General features: G+C 37.8%; 1 protein-coding gene and 1 long non-coding RNA gene across 6 annotated transcripts in view; one reads left to right on the top strand and one right to left on the bottom strand.

Moving 5' to 3' along the window:
- LOC106050254 (uncharacterized) overlaps window positions 1-27,901 on the top strand; it is a 75,972-nt gene that overhangs the window by 16,861 nt on the left and 31,210 nt on the right. For all 5 annotated transcript variants that reach the window (XM_056029699.1, XM_056029701.1, XM_056029698.1 and 2 more), the window contains exons 8-13: window positions 2,147-2,275; window positions 5,690-5,933; window positions 11,752-11,846; window positions 13,570-13,690; window positions 23,001-23,786; window positions 26,533-27,330. In XM_056029699.1, the coding sequence (XP_055885674.1) occupies window positions 2,147-2,275; window positions 5,690-5,933; window positions 11,752-11,846; window positions 13,570-13,690; window positions 23,001-23,786; window positions 26,533-27,330 (2,173 nt within the window). The remainder of the gene's footprint in view (window positions 1-2,146; window positions 2,276-5,689; window positions 5,934-11,751; window positions 11,847-13,569; window positions 13,691-23,000; window positions 23,787-26,532; window positions 27,331-27,901) is intronic.
- LOC129926355 (uncharacterized) lies at window positions 23,507-24,487 on the bottom strand. Its single transcript, XR_008777963.1, has 3 exons — window positions 24,350-24,487; window positions 23,749-23,841; window positions 23,507-23,639 (listed from the first exon to the last, which is right to left on the bottom strand). It is a non-coding gene; the product is annotated as an uncharacterized LOC129926355 (long non-coding RNA).

Below are 27,901 nucleotides of genomic sequence, written 5' to 3'. Positions count from 1 at the left end.
CAAGTGCCTGCCTTGCAATATTGGTAGCTGGTTTTCGCAGGGTGTGTCCTATCCAGCTCCATTTTCGTTTTGTGATGTCTTGGGGTATGGGCTTTTGCCTAGTTCTCTCCCACAAATCGATAGTAGTTATCTTTTCTTGCCACGTAGGCATCTGTTAACAAAGGTCTGGAGCTTTTCCATATTTGTTTTAGTGACTCTCCAAGTTTCTGAACCGTATAGAAGGACAGACTTAACGTTTGTATTATAGATTCGTATTTTGTTATGTAGAGATAGTGCTTTGGAGCGCCAGATAGTTTGAAGAGTTGAAAAGGCAAAATTAGCTTTATTGATCCGAATTAGTATATCATCATCAGCTCCGCCGTCTTTATCAACTCTACTTTCCACATAAGTGAAGTGGTCCGTATCAAGGATATTCTCTCCCTGTAGTATGATTAGGTTCTCTTGTCTGTTGTTGATCCTCATAACTTCTGTTTTTTTTTTTGTTGATTAGAAGTCCAGTCTTTTTCGCTATTCTGAGAGTCTGGTCAGTTTGGTCTGAGCATTTTGTTGTGTATGGGAGAGGAGGCAGATGTCATCGGCGAAATCCAGGTCCTCTAAATGTTGTGTTAGTGTCCATTGTATGACGCTTTTATTATCTAAGACTGTCTCATGACCCAATCAATCACCAGCACAAATATCAAGGGCGAAAGCATACATCCCTGTCTTACTCCTGTTTTTACTTGAAAAGGGTTGATCAGCTTACCGTTGTGTATTACTTGACATGATGAGTCATCTTATAACTGTTTAATTATATTGGTGAATTTTGTTGGAATTCCGTAGTGATTTATCAGTCTCCTGATTATGTCTCTGTCAATATCGAAGGCTTTCTCCAAATCAACAAAAGTCATGTACAGAGGAGATTGCCACTCGATAGATTGTTCTATGATAATACGTAGTGTAGCAATGTGGTCAGTGCATGATTTCTCTTTACGGAATCCAGCCTGGTCTGGTCTTAGTCTTTTGTCTAGGGCATCTTTTAGGCGTTCCTGTATTATCCTAGTTAAGACCTTGCTAAGGGTTGACAGTAACATGATTCCTCAACAGTTGTTGCATTGAGTAAGGTCACCTTTTTGGGGTAATTTAATTAGATAACACAGTTTCCAGATTTTAGGGACCTGTTCTTGTTCCCAAATCTTGCATAGCAGTGGATGTAGCATTTTAGCTGATATTTTTGGGTCTGCTTTTAGTGCCTCTACTGGTATACCATCTGGGCCTGGCGCCTTTCCCTTTTTTGCATTCTTGATGGCCTTGATGATCTCCCTTTTAGTAGGAGGACCTGTGTTAACATTCATTTCTTCTGTTGCTGGGGAAATGTCCGGAATCGATTCAGGAGGATGTTGGTTCAAAATTTCTTGAAAGTGTTCGGCCCATCTATCCTTCTGTCCAACATCACTGGTGATAATCTTTCCTTGTTTGTCTTTCACTGGCTTGTTGGTGTTGGTATTTCTTCCTGCTAAGGTTCTTGTTATGTCGTACAACCTTTTCATGTCTCTTTGTTCTGCTGCCTTTTCTGCATCAACTGTCATTTCATGAAGGAAGCGGTTTTTGTCATCTCTTGTATTCTTTCTTACAGACTTGTTTACTGCACCATACTGGGCTCTAATATTAGCATTTTGCTCTTCCTTCTGGCATTGGTTTATCTTTTCATTTAGCTCTTTCCGTTCCTGGACTTTGACCCATGTCTCCGCAGACAGTCATTGCTTGTGTTGTTTCGTGTTCCTGCCTAGGACGTCTGTACATGTGCTTGTCCATATCTCTTGGAGAGTGAGGCAGTGCTGCTCAAGGGTTTCATCTGTCACTAGTCCAGCAAGTACTTCAAATCTATTTTGCCTATTCTAAAAAAAATAAATTATGAAGACAGTTGTTTAGAGTTGGACAATCTACCAAAACTAGAACTCATTGCAAATTGCAGTTAACTTTGCCCCATCGGTAACCTATTAGTAATTACAAAAGAGAAGTCCTGACTAGTTACATTTTGCCTTCTCTTGCATTAGTGAGTTTTCCTGAACGGCTGTAAACCTCATCAGAAGTTGACTTTACAAGTACACTTATACTGATTGAGTTATTCAACTCGAGTCTAGTATTTAATGTAATGAACTGCTTTCAGTTTGACCTGCAAGAAAGATGACTATGCCTTAGTGTGTGAATACAATCCTAAGCGATCATTGGAGGATCTCATCCCAGTCCAGCCTCAACATTTGGTATGGAAAGTCGCAGAGAAACATAAATCAAAAGAGTAAGTCTGTTTGAAACATAAATCAAAAGAGTAAGTCTGTTTGAAACATAAATCAAAAGAGTAAGTCTGTTTGAAACATAAATCAAAACAGTAAGTCTGTTTGAAACATAAATCAAAACAGTAAGTCTGTTTGAAACATAAATCAAAAGAGTAAGTCTGTTTGAAACATAAATCAAAAGAGTAAGTCTGTTTGAAACATAAATCAAAACAGTAAGTCTGTTTGAAACATAAATCAAAACAGTAAGTCTGTTTGAAACATAAATCAAAAGAGTAAGTCTGTTTGAAACATAAATCAAAAGAGTAAGTCTGTTTGAAACATAAATCAAAACAGTAAGTCTGTTTGAAACATAAATCAAAACAGTAAGTCTGTTTGAAACATAAATCAAAAGAGTCAGTGGGAAGCGTGGTCGAGAAGCCAAGGGCTCGAGGCTCGACACCCGACTCGGGCAGAGTTGTGTTTACTGAGCGCCTAAAGGCAGCACGGAAAACCAACTCCTAGATACCCCCTCCCCCCCACCGGTCCACAAATGAGATTGGACCAAAAGCGCTCTGAGCATGCTATAAGCATGAAAGTAGCGCTATATAAAAGCTATATTAATACGTTTGTTTGAAGCATAAATCAAAAGAGTAAGTTTGTTTTTGTTCTTGCAGGAAAATAGTTTCCAACCATTTAATAAGTAGGCCTACCAATAATGTAAGTAAAATTATAAAGGCATCGACTTTGATTCCTTATAACTAAGAAGGATTCAGTATGTCACTTGGACCTACGACTCCACTGTGACCTACATATTTTATAATAAACCGACTTGTGCATTAATTTAAGACACCATGTCTAATACAACTTTTGTTAATCAATATAATTGCTGTTAAATTAATACCGTGGCTTTAAAATCAAAACATTTGTTTGTAAATCGATAAATTTACCATAGAAAAAGTCTTTAAAAATAAAATAATAATCTAAGAAAGCTGTAGACGTCTTTTAGTCTCTTAGATTTGAATTGACTTATTATTACACTGTATACCAAATTAAGTTTCTTCAATTAAAAAGGAAGTGTAAAAATCGATACGACAGACGAGATGGATTGAAGGCACAGTACACTTTACTGACACGGCTAGAGACCAAGCTTTCTGTAACAAATTGGGGTTTTAGATCTAGACTAGTTACTGGGATTTTTTTTCCCTCTCGTTTTGCAGTCCTAACTTTTGCTTGAACGGGAATGCATCTAAGACAGTGTTTCTCAAATTGTACGGCGCGCTATCAATGGGAGGGGTTGTTGTTTTTTAGCGGAAAATAGTCTGCTATATTTCCACTATTATTATAAATCGATTATTAAGAACTAATTGTAATTATAAATAAATAATTATGAACTAATTGTAATTATAATTCAATAATTAAGAACTAATTGTAATTATAATTCAATAATTAAGAACTAATTGTAATTATAAATAAATAATTATGAACTAATTGTAATTATAAATCCATGTTAGAATTGTTTATCAAGCAAAAATACTATTAGCCAACTAATGTTTAAAAAAAATAGATTACTAATTTAAATATCGTCGTTTTCTATTCTAAGTGGGATCTTTCATAATGTTTTCTTGAGAGCCATCTGCAACAAGATGTTCTTTTCAAAAAGAGATTTCAAAATGTCTTAGCCAAAGCGGTTCGAGACCGTTATTCTTACGTCATTCTGGTCATCAACTTATCTTTGACGTCATTTGAGTGAATAAAACGGGCCCGCAACAAGACGTCTTGCTGAGCACGAAGGTGATCAAGCCCAATAAAATCTTCATTATTGGCCTGACCCACTTCATTATTGGCCTGTTCCACTTCATTATTGGCCTGACCCACTTCATTATTGGCCTGACCCACTTCATTATTGGCTTGTCCCACTTCATTATTGCCTGGCCCACTTCATTATTGGCCTGTCCCACTTCATTATTGGCCTGTCCCACTTCATTATTGGCCTGACCCACTTCATTATTGGCTTGTCCCACTTCATTATTGCCTGGCCCACTTCATTATTGGCCTGTCCCACTTCATTATTGGCCTGTCCCACTTCATTATTGGCCTGACCCACTTCATTATTGGCCTGACCCACTTCATTATTGGCCTGTCCCACTTCATTATTGGCCTGACACACTTCATTATTGGCCTGTCACACTTCATTATTGGCCTGTCACACTTCATTATTGGCCTGACCCACTTCATTATTGGCCTGTCCCACTTCATTATTGGCCTGACACACTTCATTATTGGCCTGTCACACTTCATTATTGGCCTGACCCACTTCATTATTGGCATGTCCCACTTCATTATTGGCCTGTCACACTTCATTATTGGCCTGTCCCACTTTATTATTGGCCTGACACACTTCATTATTGGCCTGACCCACTTCATTATTGGCCTGACCCACTTCATTATTGGCCTGTCCCAGCGCCCTTTATTAATGTACGTGTGTCCAAACTTCTACTTGTGTTGGTGACGTCAGGAGAATGCAGACAAAGTCTTGGTGTTTAGCACTCTCCCATACCCCTGGGGTGGGGGGTATAGTAGTTTTACTGACAGTATTGTTTCTATTTGGGAAAAAGCAAGGCGGGACATTACATCAGATGGTAATCTCATTCAATAATCTTAAAGTGCTTCAGACTTGAAAAACTTTGACAACGGACTTTGCACTACTTGTCATCACGCCGCGTCTTATAGTTTGAGAAACGCTGTTTTTTCTGGCACTTTAAAATATGGTGTAACGTTTTACATAATTGGATGGAATTTACTTGTAGAAAGAATCAAATGTATAGAAGCAAGTTTGTACGGTGTCCAGCAGCGGTCTAAAATTGTCTGCCTTGCAAAATAAGCATTTTTCTAGTTGGGTGTGAGCCATGAAGACTTCCCTTGCTTCTGTAACGACGCCAAAGTCAGCAGTAAATTGTTTCATTCAGGATCTTCATTCAAAGTAAAGTTTCAATTGCATACTTTTAGAATTATTTGATAGACTTTCTTATTATCTTAAAAAGCCTTGTCTTAACAACTATTGCATGTGTATAAAAATAAACAAAATATTAACACTTAAGGTGCTAAATCATCTAGGATTATTTAAGTTTCTCTAATAGCACGATGGTCGACTACATTCAATGATTTGAGAACTGTCTTTTTTTCAAAGATTACAAAAGACATAAAATTAATGATACTTAAAGCTTATATAAAGAATACGATTCCAAAACTTGTAAATGAAAAAAAATTATTGAATGGTAGTAGGTAAGCAGACCTAATTTTAGAATATCAATTAATATTTTGAGATTTCCTGACCCATTTGCGACAGACCCATTCAGAAAGCTTGTTAGTAATAACTGCCAACAACTTTCATTTGAAATGATGATCTGACATAAAAATGGATTAATACTTTGTTGCAGGGTCAGGGGACTAGAACTCGACAAGGCAATGGAGAAGTTTCTGGTCAAAGCCAAAGACCTGGGAATGTACGGTGTTCACCAACAGCTTGTGAAGGGGTCAATGGCACAAGAAGTTCTTATCGGCGTTTGTTACAGTGGTCTAGTCATTTGTAAAAAAACACCTGAGCTGGAACGTATAAATTGGCAGACGATTCACAGACTTTACTACAAAAATAACAAATTCTTTATCAGAAAAAGATTAGAGGTAATTAGTGGTCATTTTCCATACAGCGTTTGTGACAAGTCAAAAACTCGCTGTCAGAGTCACTCTAAATTATCACAGCATTAATTATTATTTTTCATTATTTATTTATTTTATTTTAATTATTTGTCCATCCTACCCCTAAATCATTCACCCGCCACACCTTTTCCGCTCCAGGCTAGACTTAGTTGACCACCTTGGAGATAGCTAAGGCGCGTCCTTTCATTTATCTGCCCTTGATCGGGGAAAGGTAGACACACAATCTCTTTTGTCTTGCCCGCCGGATGTCTGAAGGACGGTCGCGGTTGACACCACCTTGGTTTGAATGCAAGCTAATCCTTCTCCCCCCCCCCCTTCTCTCACGTCTCTCTTTGATCTAAGGGATTACCCTGGTCAACACACCGCGTGATATTCCAAGGTGCGGCTCCCACCTCGAGTCAAATCCACCCACGTGTAAGCTAATTCTTAGCCTAGGACGTTTCCTGTGTCCGCCCACATTTCCCAGGCATATATAAGTAGATTAAATAAAGTCAGACCTTCTCTTTCGCATTCGAGCTGAGCTATCGAGTCTGGACTATATCACTTATTCTTTCTCCTAGAGGAATACCTGGTGGTAAGCCGAACTTAATCACAAGTTCCATCTTAATTACTCTGTGTATATTTCAATTGGATTTTTATCATGTGTATTTTGCTTAGTTCATTTATATTTAATTAGTGCATTGTGTATTTCTCACTGGCGTAAGTAGAAAACATAAACATGTCCTATATATTTAATTATGGACTGCATTAATCTATTAATGCTACGTTGCTCAATTGATCGTTGATGCAACCATGTATATATTTGTACATCTTATTTTATTTCCTGTATCTCGGTTAAACGCCTTGATAATTTTACTAGCGCACTGATACTGCGTCTAGTGAAGAAATATGAATTATCCCCCCCTTTCTTTGTGTATTGAATTATCTCCCCTGTAGTCATTTCAATCTGACGAGAGTTGCGCCCACACCATTCAAGCGCGCTCCATTGTTCTCGACCCACGGTCATATGCAAACAAAGCGTCTCGGTCGATGACCACCGCCCATTCACCCCCCCCCTTTTTCTTTCTCTATCCACCTGTGTTATTTATTTGAGATTATTATTTCCCCTTCTATGTACGTTTTTATATTATTACGTTCCCTTTCATGTACATTTTTATATTGCTACTATCTGCCATCTATTCTCCAAATCCCATTTGTCATCGTCTCCCCTGTATGCTCTAAAGCAATTTTACCAATCTGACGAATGCACCTCAGTCGAGGGCATCGATAAGATGCATAAGAGACATGTCCTAACTTGTCTTTGTTTATCCGCAGCCTCCCTCAGGTGTCTGCCTATTTATCGGATCACTTACCTACCTATTTGCCTACTGGCCTATCTATGTGTTTAGTGCTAATCAGCGCTGCACTTGCCTAGTTGCTATCAAGAATCACCTATTGCCTAGTTGCTGGATCAACGATCCATTTACCTGCAGTTGTGCTTAGTGCTATTCAGCGCTGCATTTGCCTACTGAGGTCTACTCAACTCTACTACTTGGCGCTATCGGCATTGCCCGCCTATTCGACAGCCCACCTGTCAAGCTATTAGGCGCGACGTCCCTATAGAGTCAGATCTGTGCGAGACGTCATAGCTACGCCAACCCTCTGCAACTCACTGGACATATCCTGTTACTTACACTGCCCACGGCAGATCAGCTCTGCCCGCAGTAACCTTGTGCCCACGGTATCCGGCCACCCGCCATACTGTGCCCACTACAGATACTAGAACTTGGGACTGAGACTCCACAAGAACTATATCGCCGGCGTCCCTCTATCCGCTAGAGCGCCACCTCCAGCTGCAGAACCTCAAGCCAGGACCCAGCCAGCTGCGACATCAACAGGACAACCAGCTAAGTCAGAGGACAAAGTGACATACTCTCTTATTATGTGCAAGAGTGATGATTAAACATAGAATATACTAGAGATAGATGCAAACCCTCCCCCTTTTTATTATTATATGTATATTTATGTAAATAAATATCCTTTATTTTAACTTTTGTATCTATCTTTCATTGCCTTGTCTCGTTGCGTGTCTGCTCCCGATTCATATGCTGATAAGTGGGGGTGTGATTGCTTTCAAAAATAATCATCCCCTAGACATAAAACGTGCCAAACACACGTCACATTTCCCCACCTGTCACAGCGTTATCATATGGAAGGGGGGGGGAGAGATTATCTATATATAGTGTATCTTTCACGCCATATTTCGTGTTTAGAGCCTTTATTTTTGGAAGAACTCTTAATTTTACATGTGTTTTTTTTTTTTTTTACATTTGCAAATCAATTAGTTGTATTGAAATAAAAAACTAATTCTTGCTCACTTTGAACCAAACTTGTTTTTATACTCACGTGCATGAAATTTCATTTAAAACTTTGTTTCAGTACCTAAGTGCTTCAAATTTGCTAATAAATTGTCTCCTTAAAGGTTTGGGGGCCATCTCTGTACTACTTGCTCTCGTAGTACTGAGATCTCTGTTGGTCTCGGCTTTAAGGGTTCTGTATTGGCCATTGGATTACAATAAATCGTAACGATGTAAAAGAAAGAGGTCATAGCCTATCTACGTCATTACTGTAACTTCTGCATGAACAGATTAACAAGACACCTAAAACAAAACAGATACATCATCTTGATAAATAAGACACACCTAAAACAAAACAGATATATCATCTTGATAAACAAGACACCTAAAACAAAACAGATATATCATCTTGATAAACAAGACACCTAAAACAAAACAGATATATCATCTTGATAAACAAGACACCTAAAACAAAACAGATACATCATCTTGATAAACAAGACACCTAAAACAAAACAGATACATCATCTTGATAAACAAGACACCTAAAACAAAACAGATATATCATCTTGATAAACAAGACACCTAAAACAAAACAGATACATCATCTTGATAAACAAGACACCTAAAACAAAACAGATATATCATCTTGATAAACAAGACACCTAAAACAAAACAGATATATCATCTTTATAAATAAGACACACCTAAAACAAAACAGATATATCATCTTGATAAACAAGACACCTAAAACAAAACAGATATATCATCTTGATAAACAAGACACCTAAAACAAAACAGATACATCATCTTGATAAATAAGACACACCTAAAACAAAACAGATATATCATCTTGATAAACAAGACACCTAAAACAAAACAGATACATCATTTTGATAAATAAGACACACCTAAAACAAAACAGATATATCATCTTGATAAACAAGACACCTAAAACAAAACAGATATATCATCTTAATAGATAAGACACCTAAAACAAAACAGATATATCATCTTGATAATCCCGGTCTTAATATTTCCTGACGTCGGCATCTCATCGCACATGCCCATATAACAAGAGGGACAATAAGGGTGGCTACCTTTATTTTTTTTATTAGAGTTAGTCCACTTTATTACCTGATTTAAGTCCCTGTTAACTGTTTACAATTGCCACTCTATTGAGTCTTTCAACTGACCAGTGTAGTTTAAACTAAATCTCTATAATGTTTAACTAATACTTTTGTTGTTGTACTATTGCATGTTACTCAAGAGGAGTGTGCCACTGTTGTGGGAAGAGTATTTCGATAATGAGCTTGTGCCACTGTTGTGGGAAGAGTATTTCGATAATTAGCTAAAATAAAATAAGTAGACGTTTGTTTGTTAGTACTAGGTTGCATGGGCGTAGCCAGGATTTTTTTCGGGGGGGAGGGAATCCCCCCGACCCCCCCGCGGAAAAAAAAATATATGTGTGTGTGTGTGTACATAATTAATCTTTATTACATTCTGACCCTTTCGGAAGACGTTTATTGTTTATTGTAGACTCCCCGCCCTTGCAAGGGCCGCCGAGCACCATTTCTGGTATTGAAAGCCAACAAAATGCATATTCTGATGTATCTACAGTGCATTATCTTGCTATTAAAAAGTTTTATTTCAAAAACCTAATGTGCTATTCTTACTGACTTAGACCCTCTCGCGCCGTTCGGCGCATTTTCCGGCAAGCTGTTTCCGCAACTCTTATTTTGCGTAATTCATTTTGTGTGAGAACATGTCCCGCAAAACCTCATGCGACGCTCTGTCACAACCTTACTAAGGATTCGTCTCCCAGTTCGGCATATGATTTCTTTGATTTAGACCCGATCTCTATGACTGACTCCTAAAATCTGTCTTAGTCATCTTTGTTGAGACACATTTAATGATTTTCAATTTCGGCAGAAGACTATTCACACTTTATTAATGGAGCCCAAGCCACTGGTAGAAATTTGTAACCTTTCTTGACTACGCTCTTGGAATTACATGCCTGTATTTCGCTTTAGATTTTATATCGAAAAGGAAAGTTTTTTCGTCAAATCATCTGTTGAGGGGTTTTAAACTAAGAAATCTCTGGAGTTTTTTGTTTTGTTTTTAATTCAAAACCCCATTTAGCTACGATCATAGAATTTGGTGACTGTAGTTTGCTTTAAAATAATATTGAAGAGAGAGGTTTTCAACTCTAAACGCTCTGTAGGGGAATTTTAAACTCAAAACCATCTGGAGGGGTTTTAAACTTTAAAGAAAAAGCCATCTGGAGGAGGGGGATTTTAACTCAAAACCCCTTTGGCTAAGCTCATAGATTTTATAGTGTGTAATTTGCTTTTTTTTTATATTAAAGAGCTACTTTTTAGCTTTAAACCCCAACTGGAGGGGGGGGGGTTAAACTCAAAACCCCTTTGGCTACGCTCATAGAATTTTAAAGTGTGTAATTTGCTTTTTTTATATTGAAGACGGGGTTTATCGTAAATTTTGGAGGGGGTTTTAAAATCAAAATCTTCATCAACTGTGCTGTTGGAATTTGGGGATTGTTGTTTGCATTTTTTTTGTTTTGTTTTATAGAAGAGGGGAATTTAACTGCAAAAACCACTGGTAGGGGGTTTAAAATTCAAAACCCCCTGTAGGGGGTTTTAAACTCAAAGCCCCCTGGTAGAGGGATTTGTATCTCAAAACCCCCTGGTAGGGGGATTTAAACTCAAAACCCCCTGGTAGAGGGTTTTTAACTCAAAATTGCCTCGGCTGTGTTGTGTTAAGTGATGATTTAGTATTAAAATCTCACCTAAAATAAACAAAATGAAAGCAAAAATCAGTCACTTAATTCCGTTCCCCCCCCCCCAGCGGGGGGATTTCATTTCGAGGGGGGGGGGGGGTTTGAACCCAAAGACATCTTTTGTTTAGATACGAGACAGTAGTGTGTCTCATGAATGACGTCATTTCATTGTTTATGCATGTATGATATTAGGGACGTAATTTTCTTGTGTGAGCCTTTATTTCCATTTATATTTTCCATGATCTTTTTCTTTTGTTTGTAAATAAACTCCTTTTTTTTTTGTTGCAACCGAAAACCTCAGAATTATTACTTGTCTGTCTCAGTAGTTTTGTACATCTAGAGGCTATAGTTATTAGCCTATATAATATAACTGGGACCACAAAGTACCACTGGACTTACTTGTCAGTACAGTACAGGTCACTAGTCTTATGACCTATCCTAATACTAGGTCACACAGGACGTTAGGCGGTTTGGTCTAGAGCTAAAAATACTCAGTTCTAAATGAACGTCTGAAAATTCGTTTGAAAGTTCACTTTTTTTCCTCACCGCCGGTGTTTGTAAAACATTTTTGTTCAGGATTCACTACATTCAAAGAACTAATTCACTCAATTCAAAGAACTAATTCGCTCAATTCTTTGCTCCTTTTCAGAGAGGAGACGATTCAAAACTAAACTACAAATTTCCAAGTCACAAACAAGCCAAGCGTTTTTTAAGACTCTGTGCTGATCACCACGCCTTCTTTAGGTAATCTTTGTATTGAGGTTCAAAATTAGATTGTTTTGTTTTAATGTTTAAAAGTAATTTTATTAATGAAAATAGTTTGAATCACATGGACAAGGCTTCGTGACTCAACCATTAGGCACATTTCTTATTCCATACGCTAGAACAAATTCGTACAAATGCTCCTTCTTCCCTAGTGCCATTAGAGAATGGAGTTGGTTGCCTGAATCAGCCAGGAAAAACTTAAGAGTTTAAGTCATTGATTAACATGCATCATGCATGACTAGATTGACACATGAAATGCCAAGGACGTAATTATCTTCTTTTTTGAAGTAGCGTCTGTAATATATACATAATCTGAGACGCCACTGACCCCAAACTGTAAAGGCACTAGCACTTTGGACACAACTGCTTGGAGAGGAGGCAACTACAGTGTGGAAGACATTGTTATCATCATTCATGAACGACAGTGTGGATGACATCGTTCTGACCATTCATCTCATTTCGATGGGATGATCCATAGACTTCCTTCGCTGCGCGACTTTAGGTGTTCATTTAGATCTAGAATACAAAGCTTATATCAACTTACTCTGTCTGTCTTTTGCAAAGGTTATTTCTCACATACCATTTCTCAGATAAAGTTTCAACCTTGCACAATTATTATGTCAGAATCTATATATATATATATATATATATATATATATATATATATATATATATATATATATATATATATATATATATATATATATAATTCTCTTCATGGCTCAACAGTTTGGACACCAAGACGTAAAGGAAAGATCACTCTTTTATTTCTAAAAGTCGGACTAGAGTTACCTCACGTAACTTTAGCGCGAAAAAAGAGGGGAGGGGGGAGAACAAGTAGTATTCGCCCGTCACTAAATAGCAGGGCCGAATTTAACCATTGTGACCAAGAAGTCATGGAAAGATCACTCTTTTATTTCTGCAAGTCGGACTAGAGTTATCCCACGTAAAAAAAGAGGGGGGGGGAGAACAAGTAAACTACTCTGCATTCACCCGTCACTAAATGGCAGGGCCGGACTTAACTAATGGGGCCAAGTTTGGGTAGGGATACAGATAATAAGTGAAAATTAAGAGTTTGTATTAGAAAATAAATTCGTCTTTGCATTTTATTCATTCCTTACTACGTACAGAATTACTTTACTAGCCTCGCGTGTAGCGAATCATACAGTATATCATAAACATTTTATTTTCTACATAGATCACGCTCAATAGCAAGAATTACCAAAATGTTTCAATGACAATTTTGTCTATATATATTTCAGGAGATTTGTATGATTTTTTAAAAGATTTTAATAATTTCCCGAGATTTCCATGACTTTTTCGTATATTTTGCAATTTCAGGAGATTTCCAGGAGCTCCTGGTAAATCAGGAGACCACGGGAAATCTGTTTTAAGTTATAAAATGGTTTAATTTAATAATTTCTTAATTAAATTTGGAAACATTTTATTATTTTTTATAACATAATTGTAGGTCTTTGTCTTTAAGTTTCTTTTTTTTTTTATTACTTTCTTAAAATCCTCCTATATCCCACTGTGGAAGCCTACAGCGCTCCACAGACACCCAGCTGGGTAAAAAGGGTGCGAACATATTTTTTTTTTCGTCTAGGAGGCACCACAAGTTTGAGAAACACTGGACTGTACAAACATGAAAAACATTAATTTTATTTTAATGAATTATTTTTTGTTTTGTTTTCATCATTAGGTTAAGAAACAAAGATGTTGAACCAGGTTTAAATACACCATGGCTCAAACCCAGGCCTCCATCGGTTGTCTCAACAACATCTTCAACAAGTGAAACAATATCGATTACTTCTGCAGTCTCGGTAAGAACTAAAATGAGTTGCTGAACGGAGAAATGAAAGTTCGTTGTAAAATGGGTTCATAGTTTTTTGTTGGAAAATGATGAGGAGATAAGTCAATCTAGTCTGGGTTTAAACAAGACATCTGAGACCCAATCATGCAACCCACAATTCTTTCTAACGTTGCTTGCGACAGGTCTAGTACCGGATTGGTTTGGAGGACGCTGGAGAAAACGTAATCGTCTAGTAATCAGACTATATTAGATAAATAATCCGTCATAAAGCAATCTTAGACTAAGGACATACATACAATTAAAGAACAAAACATGAGTAGCCGTACTCAAAATAACTGTACACAGCTTTCACATTGACAATTACAATCGATTCATACATTCGTAATACAAATATTTGTTGTCAATGACACTATTTCACGTACATATGTTGTCTATGTCTCTATGATAAGTACATCTGTGTCTATAATACATACACCTGTGTTTATACGAATACGAACAACATTCACACACAAAACACATACACACTCACAACCATTTGACTTCTATGTACATCAAATGACCTAGTACGACAAATGACCTTGTAACACTCTGACATCTGTGTTTATAATACATACATATGTGTCTATAGTATATACATCTTTCTATAATACATACATCCGTGTCTATTATACATAAATCTGTGTCTATAATACATATATCTGTGTCTTAGTCTATATTACATTCATATGTGTCTTTTATATATGCATCTATGTCTAAAATACCTACATGTATGTCTTTTATACCATATATGTGTCTAATACATGCATATGTATCTTTTTACATACATCTGTATATATATATATATATATATATATATATATATATATATATATATATATATATATATATATATATATGTTCCGAGGATTTCCTTGGCCAATACCGGATTTCTGTACTGTTAGCGGTACAGCAGAAGGTTCCAGTGTAATTTGGTTGGCTTTGCTAGGACGAGAATTTTCAGTTTGCCTTTTTCTTTTTTATAAGTATGTTTGCCTTTCTATTTATAAATATAATGTGCGTATGTGTGTGTGTGAAGAAATGAAAACGAAAAAGTCACCCCCTAAACCCTCCCCGAAAACAATCTTGGCTACGCCCATGGTGTCTCTAATATATGCATCTGTATTTATGATACATACATCTGCGTCCTTAATAAATAGGCTAAATAATAAGGCTTGTCTTCGAGTCCGAAGACTAATGAGGAATGCTGTATTTCCTTTGGCTACGCAGCCTTAGCTGTGACCTACATATTTTGCCACATCCAGGGCAAGCATAACCATTGTCCGCCGTTGGTCAATCAAGATTTTCTTTTCGCCGTCTGCGTCTGTCCTCGGCAGCGGATTTTCTTTTGGTTTCAAATGTGTATCCCGCGGCCTTTGTGAGTGACCTCCAGCTGTCTCGTTCCGAGGCCGCATGCAGCCAGGTGATCTTTTCTATGTCAGCTACGGCAGGCTGATACCTAAGCTGGTTTTTAGAGCGTTTCCGTCGACCACCTTTAAACTCACCTAAAAAGACTGCTTTTGGCATACGTTCGTTTCCCATACGGGATACGTGCCCTGTCCAACGTAACTGTTGAACCATAAGAAGTCCCTGTATACTGTCCATACCGGCCTTCGCAAGGACATCGCTGTTTGTAGTGCGGTTTTTTCACCGTTTGTCCTTGATGGAGCGCAAGCATAAATAGGCGACATCAATGTCTAATGTACGTATGTCTGTAAAATGTACGTTTGTATCTAAGATACGTACATCTGTGTCTTTGATACATGCAGCTGCATTTATGTAAATATAGATGCGAAGCTAGGTGCTGAAACAAATGATGCTACAAACATATTAAACATAAATGAACAGCAGCAAGTGGGACCAAGTTTTTACATTATTATTATAGCTTTTATATAGCGCTACTTGCATGCTTATAGCATGCTCAGAGCGCTTTGGTCCAATTTCATTTGTGGAGGGGGTATCTAGGAGTTGCTTTTCCGTGCTGCCTTTAGGAGCTCAGTAAACACAACTCTGCCCGAGTCGGGTGACGAACCTCGAGCCCCCTTCTAGGTAGCCAAGCCAACTTCAAGCGCACTTAGCCTCTCGACCACGCTTCCCACAAAACAGCAGCAAGCGAGACCAAGTTTTTACATGAGAGAAAGTAGTGTATTAAATGTGACGAAAATAATTTCGCTTAGTCTGTCTTAGTGCGTTATCGCTAGGCGGGGGTGTCGTTTCCAGGGTCACTGGTTCGGGCCTTGGTCGGTGCAGTCCCTTATTTTCGTCGCATTTAATTCACTACTTTCTCTCATGTAAAAACTTGGTCCCGCTTGGCTGCTGTTCATTATGTTTGTAGCTGTATTTATGATACGTGATTACGTGTCTATGTTACATGCAGCTGTATCTAGGATAAGTACATGTGTCTTTGAAACATGCATCTGTGTCTAATTGTCTATGATACATGCAGCTGTATCTATGATAGGTACATTTATGAAACATGCAGCTGCATCTATGATACGTACATCTGTTTATGACAATGCAGCTGTATCTAGGATACGTATATCTGTTTATGATAATGCAGCTGTATCTATGAGACGTACTTACGTGTGATACATGTAGCTGTATCTATGAGAGGTACTTACGTGTGATACATGTAGCTGTATCTATGAGACGTACTTACGTGTGATACATGTAGCTGTATCTATGAGAGGTACATCTGTTTATGATAATTCAGCTGTATCTATGAAACGTACTTACGTGTGATACATGTAGCTGTATCTATGAAACGTACTTACGTGTGATACATGTAGCTGTATCTGTGAGAGGTACATCTGTTTATGATAATTCAGCTGTATCTTTGATACGTACATCTGTCTATGATACATGCAGCTATGTCTATGATAACTCTGTCTATAATATGTACACGTGTTTAGCAATGACTTTTAATCTATATCTTATCTTATCTTAAATGATACAGACGTTACTTCAAAAAAGAAGATGATTATGATATGTTCACAATGGTCTATTATATAGTTATATGTTTGTATAATGTTTTACATGTTGCGGATGTTTATCAGAGTTGGAGATAATCTACTTCCTAGTCCAAACCTCCTGCAGAGCGACGGTCAGGGTTTGAACCTGTTACGATCGAGACGACCGAACGACAGACCAGCGCGCATATCGCACGACCAGGCAGCCCTGTATGTACTGCTGCCTATGTACTGTGTACTTCTTGTCTACCAGGCAGCCCTGCATGTACTGCTGCCTATGTACTGTGTACTTCTTGTCTACCAAGCAGCCCTGTATGTACTGCTGCCTATGTACTGTGTACTCCTTGTCTACCAGGCAGCCCTGTATGTACTGCTGCCTATGTACTGTGTACTTCTTGTCTACCAGGCAGCCCTGCATGTACTGCTGCCTATGTACTGTGTACTTCTTGTCTACCAGGCAGCCCTGCATGTACTGCTGCCTATGTACTGTGTACTTCTTGTCTACCAGGCAGCCCTGTATGTACTGCTGCCTATGTACTGTGTACTTCTTGTCTACCAAGCAGCCCTGTATGTACTGCTGCCTATGTACTGTGTACTCCTTGTCTACCAGGCAGCCCTGCATGTACTGCTGCCTATGTACTGTGTACTTCTTGTCTACCAGGCAGTCCTGTATGTACTGCTGCCTATGTACTGTGTACGCCTTGTCTACCAGGCAGCCCTGTATGTACTGCTGCCTATGTACTGTGTACTCCTTGTCTACCAGGCAGCCCTGCATGTACTGCTGCCTATGTACTGTGTACTTCTTGTCTACCAGGCAGCCCTGTATGTACTGCTGCCTATGTACTGTGTACTTCTTGTCTACCAGGCAGCCCTGTATGTACTGCTGCCTATGTACTGTGTACTCCTTGTCTACCAGGCAGCCCTGCATGTACTGCTGCCTATGTACTGTGTACTTCTTGTCTACCAGGCAGCCCTGTATGTACTGCTGCCTATGTACTGTGTACTTCTTGTCTACCAGGCAGCCCTGCATGTACTGCTGCCTATGTACTGTGTACTCCTTGTCTACCAGGCAGCCCTGTATGTACTGCTGCCTATGTACTGTGTACTTCTTGTCTACCAGGCAGCCCTGCATGTACTGCTGCCTATGTACTGTGTACTTCTTGTCTACCAGGCAGCCCTGCATGTACTGCTGCCTATGTACTGTGTACTTCTTGTCTACCAGGCAGCCCTGCATGTACTGCTGCCTATGTACTGTGTACTTCTTGTCTACCAGGCAGCCCTGTATGTACTGCTGCCTATGTACTGTGTACTCCTTGTCTACCAGGCAGCCCTGCATGTACTGCTGCCTATGTACTGTGTACTTCTTGTCTACCAGGCAGCCCTGTATGTACTGCTGCCTATGTACTGTGTACTCCTTGTCTACCAGGCAGCCCTGTATGTACTGCTGCCTATGTACTGTGTACTTCTTGTCTACCAGGCAGCCCTGCATGTACTGCTGCCTATGTACTGTGTACTTCTTGTCTACCAGGCAGCCCTGCATGTACTGCTGCCTATGTACTGTGTACTCCTTGTCTACCAGGCAGCCCTGCATGTACTGCTGCCTATGTAATGTGTACTCCTTGTCTACCAGGCAGCCCTGCATGTACTGCTGCCTATGTACTGTGTACTTCTTGTCTACCAGGCAGCCCTGTATGTACTGCTGCCAATGTACTGTGTACTTCTTGTCTACCAGGCAGCCCTGTATGTACTGCTGCATATGTAATGTGTACTCCTTGTCTACCAGGCAGCCCTGCATGTACTGCTGCCTATGTACTGTGTACTTCTTGTCTACCAGGCAGCCCTGCATGTACTGCTGCCTATGTACTGTGTACTCCTTGTCTACCAGGCAGCCCTGCATGTACTGCTGCCTATGTACTGTGTACTTCTTGTCTACCAGGCAGCCCTGCATGTACTGCTGCCTATGTACTGTGTACTCCTTGTAGACTGTTGTGTCCATTACGTATTTATTTGTACTGGTCAAAGAATTGATGTTCCTCTTCTGTTACATGAAGTGCTCATTCCTCTATTTGACGAGTATGACAAACCTTTATTTGACAAACCAGTTTATAACCAGAGCAGAGAAAGAATTTATGATGGTAAAGGCAACGTTAATGAGGTCAAAGATGCGCCTAAGGGAAGCGGTAAACCTTTGTTTAAAGATGGAAAACCTTTGTTTGATACTAACGGAGACAAAATATTCTTTAAAGATGGTCACATAGTGATGGGCAAACCATTATATAACAGTTCTGGCAAAGCTATAGTTGACAAAAGCAGAAATCCATTGTATGGCAAACCAGTGTATGGTGTTCCACAAGAACATCCTTCTATTGATAAAGATGACAATATTTTATATTTGAGACCAACAAAAGGACAGCCAGTGAGTAAGAGAAATGGTCAACAGCTGTATGATATATTAGGCAAACCCCTCCAACACAAGAATGGAATACCATTTTTTGATAAACATGGAGATCATTTACATGGCCAGCCAGTATTTGACAAAGATGAAATCCCAATTTATAATTTTGATGGCAAATGTGCCAACAACAGAGAGGGCCGTAAATTTTATGATTATCATCAAGCGCCCTGCCTCCCAGTGATGGAGGCTATTATAGCAGACGGGCCACTGTCTCGTTGGTTTATAATTCTCACGTTTCAGTTTAAATTTCGAGCATATTGGGACTTGTCCCAGCTCTCAATTCATATTTCCATTTCTGTCTTTCGGATTGTGGCCAGAGCATGATGAAACTCACAGGCTGCTCTGAAGATGTTGTTAGCCGTTTCTGTTGGGCCAAAGAGTGTGTACCGATGTTTTCTTTGCCCATTAAAAAAACAAAATAAAAACACAAAAAAAAAAACAAGATTATAGATAGATAGCGGTTCATACTTAACTACAACCTTTTTCGGGGTCCAAAAGCTATAAAGGGTCAGAAGATCAAGTCTCAGGGGGATTCCTTCGTACTCCCGCAATGTAGAGCTACAAACCATTAGAATGTCGCCAGCTGAGGAGGAATTACTTGGCGAAAGAGACCTGTTCCAACAAGCCCATCTTTTGTCAGTACCATTTCACTCAGTACTTGTAGCCCACTGATGTAGACATCACTTTGATTGAGGAATTGCTTGGAGAAAGAGACCTGTCCCAGCAAGCCCATATTTTGTCAGTACCATTGCACTCAGTACTTGTAGCCCACTGATGTAGACATCATTTTGATTGAGGAATTGCTTGGAGAAAGAGACCTGTTCCAACAAGCCCATCTTTTGTCTGTACCATTGCACTCAGTACTTGTAGCCCACTGATGTAGACATCATTTTGATTGAACGTGAAACCAGATTTATTTAGCAGTGTCTCGTGACAAAAACGATAGACACTTATACACTCACCAGGACGCCATTGCTGCCAGACATTACTCATCTCTTAGTCTACATGTTCACGCTAAACGTATTCAGCAGGTGTGAGTGTTTGAAGGCACAAATACTTGAAATGAATATTTTGTAAGGAGGGAGATGGGGATGTTGTTGATGGTAGCTAGTAGTTAATTGCTTCTGGTAGTCGCTTTGCAAATGTCGCAAACTGTCTACTTACATTGCAGATCCATGGCGGACCCTCTCTTTATAGTCTTGTTTGTGTTTTATACGTTTCGGAAGTTCCTTTAGAAATTCTGACTCAAACTTTGGGCTGCGGAGCCTAGGATTACTTTGCAACGTATTGTTATAATCTAAAGACTTAGATGTATAGGCTTGTGTCTAGGTGCCTAGGATTACTTTGCAACGTATTGTTATAATCTAAAGACTTAGATGTATAGGCTTGTGTCTAGGTGCCTAGGATTACTTTGCAACGTATAGTTATAATCACTTAGATGTATAGGCTTGTGTCTAGGTGCCTAGGATTACTTTGCAACGTATAGTTATAATCTAAAGACTTAGATGTATAGGCTTTTGTCTAGGTGCCTAGGATTACTTTGCAACGTATAGTTATAATCACTTAGATGTATAGGTTTGTGTCTTGGTGCCTAGGATTACTTTGCAACGTATAGTTATAATCTAAAGACTTAGATGCATAGGCTTGTGTCTAGGTGCCTAGGATTACTTTGCAACGTATAGTTATAATCTAAAGAATTAAATGTATAGGCTTGTATCTAGGTGCCTAGGATTACTTTGCAACGTATAGTTATAATCACTTAGATGTATAGGCTTGTGTCTAGGTGCCTAGGATTACTTTGCAACGTATAGTTATAATCACTTAGATGTATAGGTTTGTGTCTTGGTGCCTAGGATTACTTTGCAACGTATAGTTATAATCTAAAGACTTAGATGCATAGGCTTGTGTCTAGGTGCCTAGGATTACTTTGCAACGTATAGTTATAATCTAAAGAATTAAATGTATAGGCTTGTATCTAGGTGCCTAGGATTACTTTGCAACGTATAGTTATAATCACTTAGATGTATAGGCTTGTGTCTAGGTGCCTAGGATTACTATGCAACGTATTGTTATAATCACTTAGATGTAAAGGCTTGTGTCTAGGTGCCTAGGATTACTTTGCAACGTATAGTTATAATCACTTAGATGTATAGGCTTGTGTCTAGGTGCCTAGGATTACTTTGCAACGTATAGTTATAATCTAAAGACTTAGATGTATAGCTTTGTGTCTAGGTGCCTAGGATTACTTTGCAACGTATAGTTATAATCTAAAGACTTAGATGTATAGGTTTGTGTCTAGGTGCCTAGGATTACTTTGCAACGTATAGTTATAATCACTTAGATGTATAGGTTTGTGTCCTCCTGCGCCATTTGGCGCATAGGGCAGCAAGCTTTCTCCTCAGAGATCCGTCATAAGCGACTTCCACATCCACTACCCAGCTGGTGCCCACAGATTTTAGATCTTCTAGAAAGCTGTGACGTCATGTTAGACGTGTATGGCCTTGTTTTCGCTTTCCTCTTTTAGGCTTTCATGTTGTAATCCATATTGGAGTAGTAATAAAATAAAAATGACTAACAAAATATAGATGATGCAATCAGGACCACTTAAAAATTTAAGACTGTCATAAGCTATTTGAGATAAGGGATATTTGTAAACATTTCTTTTCATAAATCCTTAAAGTTACTATTCCCCTTTCAGACCTTGTGGTCTAAATGGCAGATGATGTAAAAGTCATCTGTTTCTATGGTGTTCGTTTAACTGCCTTTTTTACTTTTATATATAATCTATTTTAGAAAATCCTGAATCCATTAGTTGTTTATGTAAGGACCAGTAATGCAAACTTATTATTTTTTTTTTGGTGAACTTTGTCTTATCTTATATAATACAGACGTTACTTCAAAAAAGAAGATGATTACGTCCTACGCGTCATGCATTTAGTCTAGCATATTAACCAATGACTTAAATTCTGCCAAGTCACTGGTTTTCCTGGCTAGCTCAGGCAACCCATTCCATGCTCTAATAGCACTAGGGAAGAAGGAGTATTTGTACAAATTTGTCCTAGCATATGGGACGAGGAATGTGCCTTTATCTTTGTGTCTTTCAGAGTATTTTATTAAATTTTGTTTTTGTATTTGAAGATTATGGTTCAGTGTTTTATGTATAATTGCTACTTTACTTTTGAGTCTTCTGTCCTGAAGGCTTTCTAAATTTAGTGATTTTACTAAAGGTGTTACTCTAGTCAAATGTGAATATTCGTTTGTTATGAATCTCACTGCTCTATTTTGTGTCTGTTCCAGTTTCTTAATGTTTTCTTGAGTTGAGGGGTCCCAAACGGAGGATGCATATTCTATTATTGGCCTAACCAAGGTTAAATAACATTTTAGTTTTATGTTCTTATTTGATTTATAGAAATTTCTTTTAATAAATCCTAATGCTTTGTTAGATTTTTTTTTATAGTTTCATCAATATGTGGATTCCATGACAGTTTTTCATTTATTCTAACACCTAGGTATTTTGCGTTTTTAGTCTGTGTTACTGGTTTGCCATGAATAAGATAAGTGGAATTAATTTTTTTTTTTTTACTCTTAACAACTGACATTTTTCTGGGTGGAAAGACATGCTCCAATTTGATTCCCATTTCTGTAATTGTCAAGTACCTGATCTATTTCGCTCGTTATTTTAATGACCTAATCCCTTTTAATCCTTCATCTTTCCATTGACTTAATCATGATATTACCGATTTAATGATTTGGAGTAGTCTTACGTTAAAATTGATTTAGATAAAAAGTAAATTAAAATGAAATAGTTTTCATGGTTGATTACAAAATCTATTTTATACATTTCATGATAAATCAAAAAGGATTCTTCAGAAAGTAGTGCAGTGGTTCTGTTGGATGACAATGATCAGACTCTGTTTTACAAGCCAGTCTACGATCCTGATGGAAAGCAGCTGTACAATAGGCGAGGTAGACCATTAAACCCCAAATATGGTAATGCCAAGGGCAGACTACTGGTTGATGAAGAAGGTATACCTATACTTGGTCAGGAGGGCAAACCCTTGCATTATAAAGATAAGCATAAGATTTTGGGCCTGCCATTGTTTGACCTTAATAGACGACCTGTTTGTGACATTGAAGGCAATCAGCTATTTGGTGAGCCCATCTTTGGTGAGCCAACAGTGGATGAAAGTGGCAAACCTGTCATTGATGTCGATGGCAATCCTCTATTTTCTAGACCTGATGGCATACCAAGGATAGGAAAAGATTACAATAGTATATTACACTTCTACAAAAGCAGATCTTTCTTTGATAAAAATGCTAACCCACTGCTTGGAATACCACTTTACGACAAAGATGATTTACCAGTGTATAACAATGATGCCAAACCTGTTTACAACAAAGAAGGCAAACTGTTCTATGATGAGGATGGAAATGTTGTGCTTGATTTATTTGGTAAGCCTCTGTACACTAAGCCAGCTTGTGACCCAGACCGAAAGCCACTGCAAGACAAAGATGGTCAACAAATGTTTGGTAAGAACTTTAGACCTCTTTACTGGGATCAAGTGTATAACAAAAATGGAAAACCTTATTCTGGATTATTGTACTCACCTGATGGCAAAGTACATCCATATGAAGAAGACAAGAAGGTAATTATCCTCAATTTTGTATTTAATGAAAAATAATTTCATTGGAATTAATAGGCTAAATGAAAAAAAAAAGTTGTTTATTTTAAATAAATGTATTAATTTATGGGAGACACAGTAGCTAGGCCCAATTCAAATTTGTGACTATTTAATAGAGAAATTAATAACATAATTGCACTTCTGCTTTAGAATTTATTATTTTTTTTTTGCATTTACTTTATTTTGTTGTTAATTAACTTAAAATATAAACATCTTTTGTATTTTCGCTACCACCGTTCTATGTAATGTATGTGTCATACTGACTCATACATAATATCTCAAAGACACAGCGAGATCAAGACTAAGGTAGAAGTAAAAAAAATAATTTAAAAAATGTAGACAATTTTAGCATGTAAGGCTGTGTGCATAGATATCAAAAGTTTTTTTTTTTTTAAGAGACATTCTCTAAAACTGCAAGTGGCGATGTGAATAAAAAGAGAAGAGAAACAATTGATTAATTGATTCAAGTCTATCCAATTTTGATTATAATTAGCTATCTATTTAGCATACATTATATTATAGCCTACCATTGATTTTGACAAAATTCTTTGGCTTTGGTCTAGTTAAATATTATACTTTAAGTGCTAATAAAAAAATATATTGTTATAAACTGAGGTGCCGACGTGGATAGAGGTTATCGTGTGTGTGTAATCAGCACTTGTTCTGTTGTAACAGATAAATATATAATATACTGTAGACATTAATCAATAATAACAATAATAATAACTAAGACTTTGTGTTTATACAAGTAGACATTGAAGACTATCTTTTTTTTATTGCCTCACTTCCTGTTAATTACTTTCTCACAAAACATTCACAACAAACAATGACGCAATATAAGCATATTAGCACAGCACTAGTCCAGCGGTCAACCGTTTCGAGTGGCAAAGCTTCAGGAAAAATGTGCTGTGAACAAATCAGGCCATTCAGGTCGGCCTTCTGTGACCCTATAAAAAGAGCGAAGGTGTCAGATACTGACTTATCCTCACTTTCATTTATATCACGTCACTTCACGATGAATATGGTTACCAGACAAAGGCACACCTAGAGGAGGACGAAAATGAGGACACACAAAAAAACAACAGAAAACAAAGACAAACTCACAAAGTAAACTGTATAAAAGTAGATCTAGATTGCACTGTATTTAATAAAACATTTCAGCCAATCAAATGCTAAGAACTTGACTATATTTAGTTTCGTATTTCTCGCATCAATAGCGCAGACGTACTAGTGCAGGGGTTCTCAGCCTGTGGGTAGCGACCTCTTTGGGGGTCGATTGACCATTTGCCAGGGGTCGCCTAAGACCATCGAAACTATGGATTGTTATTGTCTATTCTTCTATTGCTGTATGTGTGTGTGTGTTGGGGGTCCGGGCAGAATGGGGGATTGTAAAAAGGGGTCGCCGAGCTTAAAAGGTTGAGAACCGCTGTGCTAGTGGAACTCCATGCACGACATTTTGTTTTCATATTGCACATTGTGAAACAAGTACCTCTCACCGGAGGGTGCATTCCCCTCTTTGTCCACTGCATGCTGATTAAAAAAAAGTCTCTTCTCTTTTATTATTAGGCCCCTATGTCTCGGAATGCAAAATAAACACTAGCCGATCACGATGTATTTTGATGGTTTCTTTTGCAAACGAACACCTGTTTTAAAGAAGGAGGTTATCCTCTTACTTGCTGTGACATTGCTGCCTTTGAGTGAGTCTGTGCAATGAATCCAGAAGATAAAAAGGAATAAACCCGATTGATGGATAATATCCAATAGTTTTGAAGGCAGGAATTTTTACACTTTAGGTGAGTGCCTGCCGGACGAAGGACACGAATCAAAACGGAGCATAAGGCCTCCCTTTTGCTTGTAGGACCGTTTGGTAACCCTAACTATTGAGGAAATCATTACTCAATGTCTAATCAGATATTATGAGTCCACTGTGAAAGTCTGTGCAGAATAAGACAAGGCGAGGCGGAGAGGCCAGTAGCGTTTGCAACAGTACAGAGCTTATACGGCAGTAAGGTCAGCTATAGCATTGGTACAGTCACTGTTACGGGTTGCTAATTGTACAGTATTGAATGTAATTAGACATTAAAGATTTACGTTGTAAGTAGCTCTGAGTTGTCAAGTTCTTAAAGTTGGAAGTGTCGTATGTCGCAGTGGTTGCAGAGAGCCAGGATAGAGTCTTGACACTACTATAATTTTGACTTTGATGTACAGTTTTCATTGATGGACATGCATCACAAGTCATCAAAATATACAAATGCTCTTTGTAACATGCAAATTAAAGTTAAGTTAATGATCATAAGAATGGGTTTTAGTTTTTAAAGGTGTTATGGTTTTGGTCTCAATTTCGTTAAGATACGCCCTACTTGTGAAGTACTACAACAGTTTCAATTTAAAAAATTTTAAAAGCATATCAAAGTCAAAACTAAAAAAAAAAACTTCTAAATCTAACCCTTTTCTATTGTAAATCTAATTGATACTAATTAAAAATGATATATTTTAAACCTTTAAAAATATGTAAACAAAAATTCCATTTTTTTTTAAAGCCTCATGATCAAGACAGTATTCCACTTTATGATGAGAAAGGCCAAGCTTTATAAATTAGTCTATTAAATAGTCATAAATTAGAAATGTGTTAGTTGAGAGTAATAATTAAGAATATTTTTAAAATATGTTCCACATGCATTAATATATTTCTATTTCCACTTTTACATAGCTGCCCTGTGATCCAGACAGTATTCCACTTTATGATGAGAAAGGCCAAGCCTTATTTTACAAACCAGTCTATAAAGAGAATGGAAAAAGAATTTATGATGAGAGAGGCAGACCATTTGATTCTAATGATGGTTTTCTGGGATTAGGAAAACCTTTGTTTACTAGAGATGAAAGTCCTTTACTTGATAAAAAAGGCAGAAGGTTGTATTACAAAGATGGTCACAGAGTGATGGGCAAACCATTATATAACAGTTCTGGCAAAGCTATAGTTGACAAAAGCAGAAATCCATTGTATGGCAAACCAGTGTATGGTGTTCCACAAGAACATCCTTCTATTGATAAAGATGACAATATTTTATATTTGAGACCAACAAAAGGACAGCCAGTGAGTAAGAGAAATGGTCAACAGCTGTATGATATATTAGGCAAACCCCTCCAACACAAGAATGGAATACCATTTTTTGATAAACATGGAGATCATTTACATGGCCAGCCAGTATTTGACAAAGATAGAATTCCAATATACAATAATGACTGCAAGTGTGTTAGTGACAATGAGGGCCAACAGTTTTACTATTTTGATGGAGAGCCAGTCCTTAAATCTGGAAAACCTTTGTATCATAAAGCAGCATTTGACAAGAACAACAAAATATTATCAGACAAGAATGGTCACACTTTGTATGGCAAAGATGTTAAGCCCCTATACTGGGAGGATGTCTATGATAAGTATGGAAAACCATACTATGGAGAACTGTATGATGTAGATGGAAACTTGTGTCCCACTGATACTTGTTTAGAGGTGAGCTGTTGATACATTAATGCTATTTTGGTTAGAGATAGGGTTTACATTGTTTTAATGATGTTTATATTACATGCATCATTTAGATTTTAGTCCTTTATTTTATTCCAAGAACAAAGCTTATATCAACTCACTCTGTCTGTCAGGTAAAAAGTTTGTACATGTTATTTCTCCGACACCCAATCTCGGATCAAGCTGAAATTTCACAGAATTTATTCTTTTACATAACCACACACGAAAAAACAAAACAAAGAACAAACAATTATTTAATTATTTAGATTGGTTTCTTGAACAAGGGAAAGAAATTGTACTTGACTGAAGTGGTGGTATAAGCTGAATTAATCCCCTTTATAGGTCTGAGGCTTAGTGTACACAAACTTGAAATAGAAACATCAGATACAATCTTCCATGTTCATATGCTCATCACTAGCAGAGGGGTTACTGTGTTGGTTAAGATGCCTATGAAGGCTTTAGCCAACGAGTTGGAATTCTGGCTGTTCTCTTTTTTTTTCTTCTAATAAATACATTTAAAAATGATTACCTATTAGAAATGTGTTAGTTGAGAGTAATA

This window comes from Biomphalaria glabrata, chromosome 5 (genome assembly GCF_947242115.1).
Source record: "Biomphalaria glabrata chromosome 5, xgBioGlab47.1, whole genome shotgun sequence".
NCBI classification, from domain to species: domain Eukaryota; kingdom Metazoa; phylum Mollusca; class Gastropoda; family Planorbidae; genus Biomphalaria; species Biomphalaria glabrata.
This window is presented reverse-complemented; position numbering and strand designations above follow the sequence as displayed.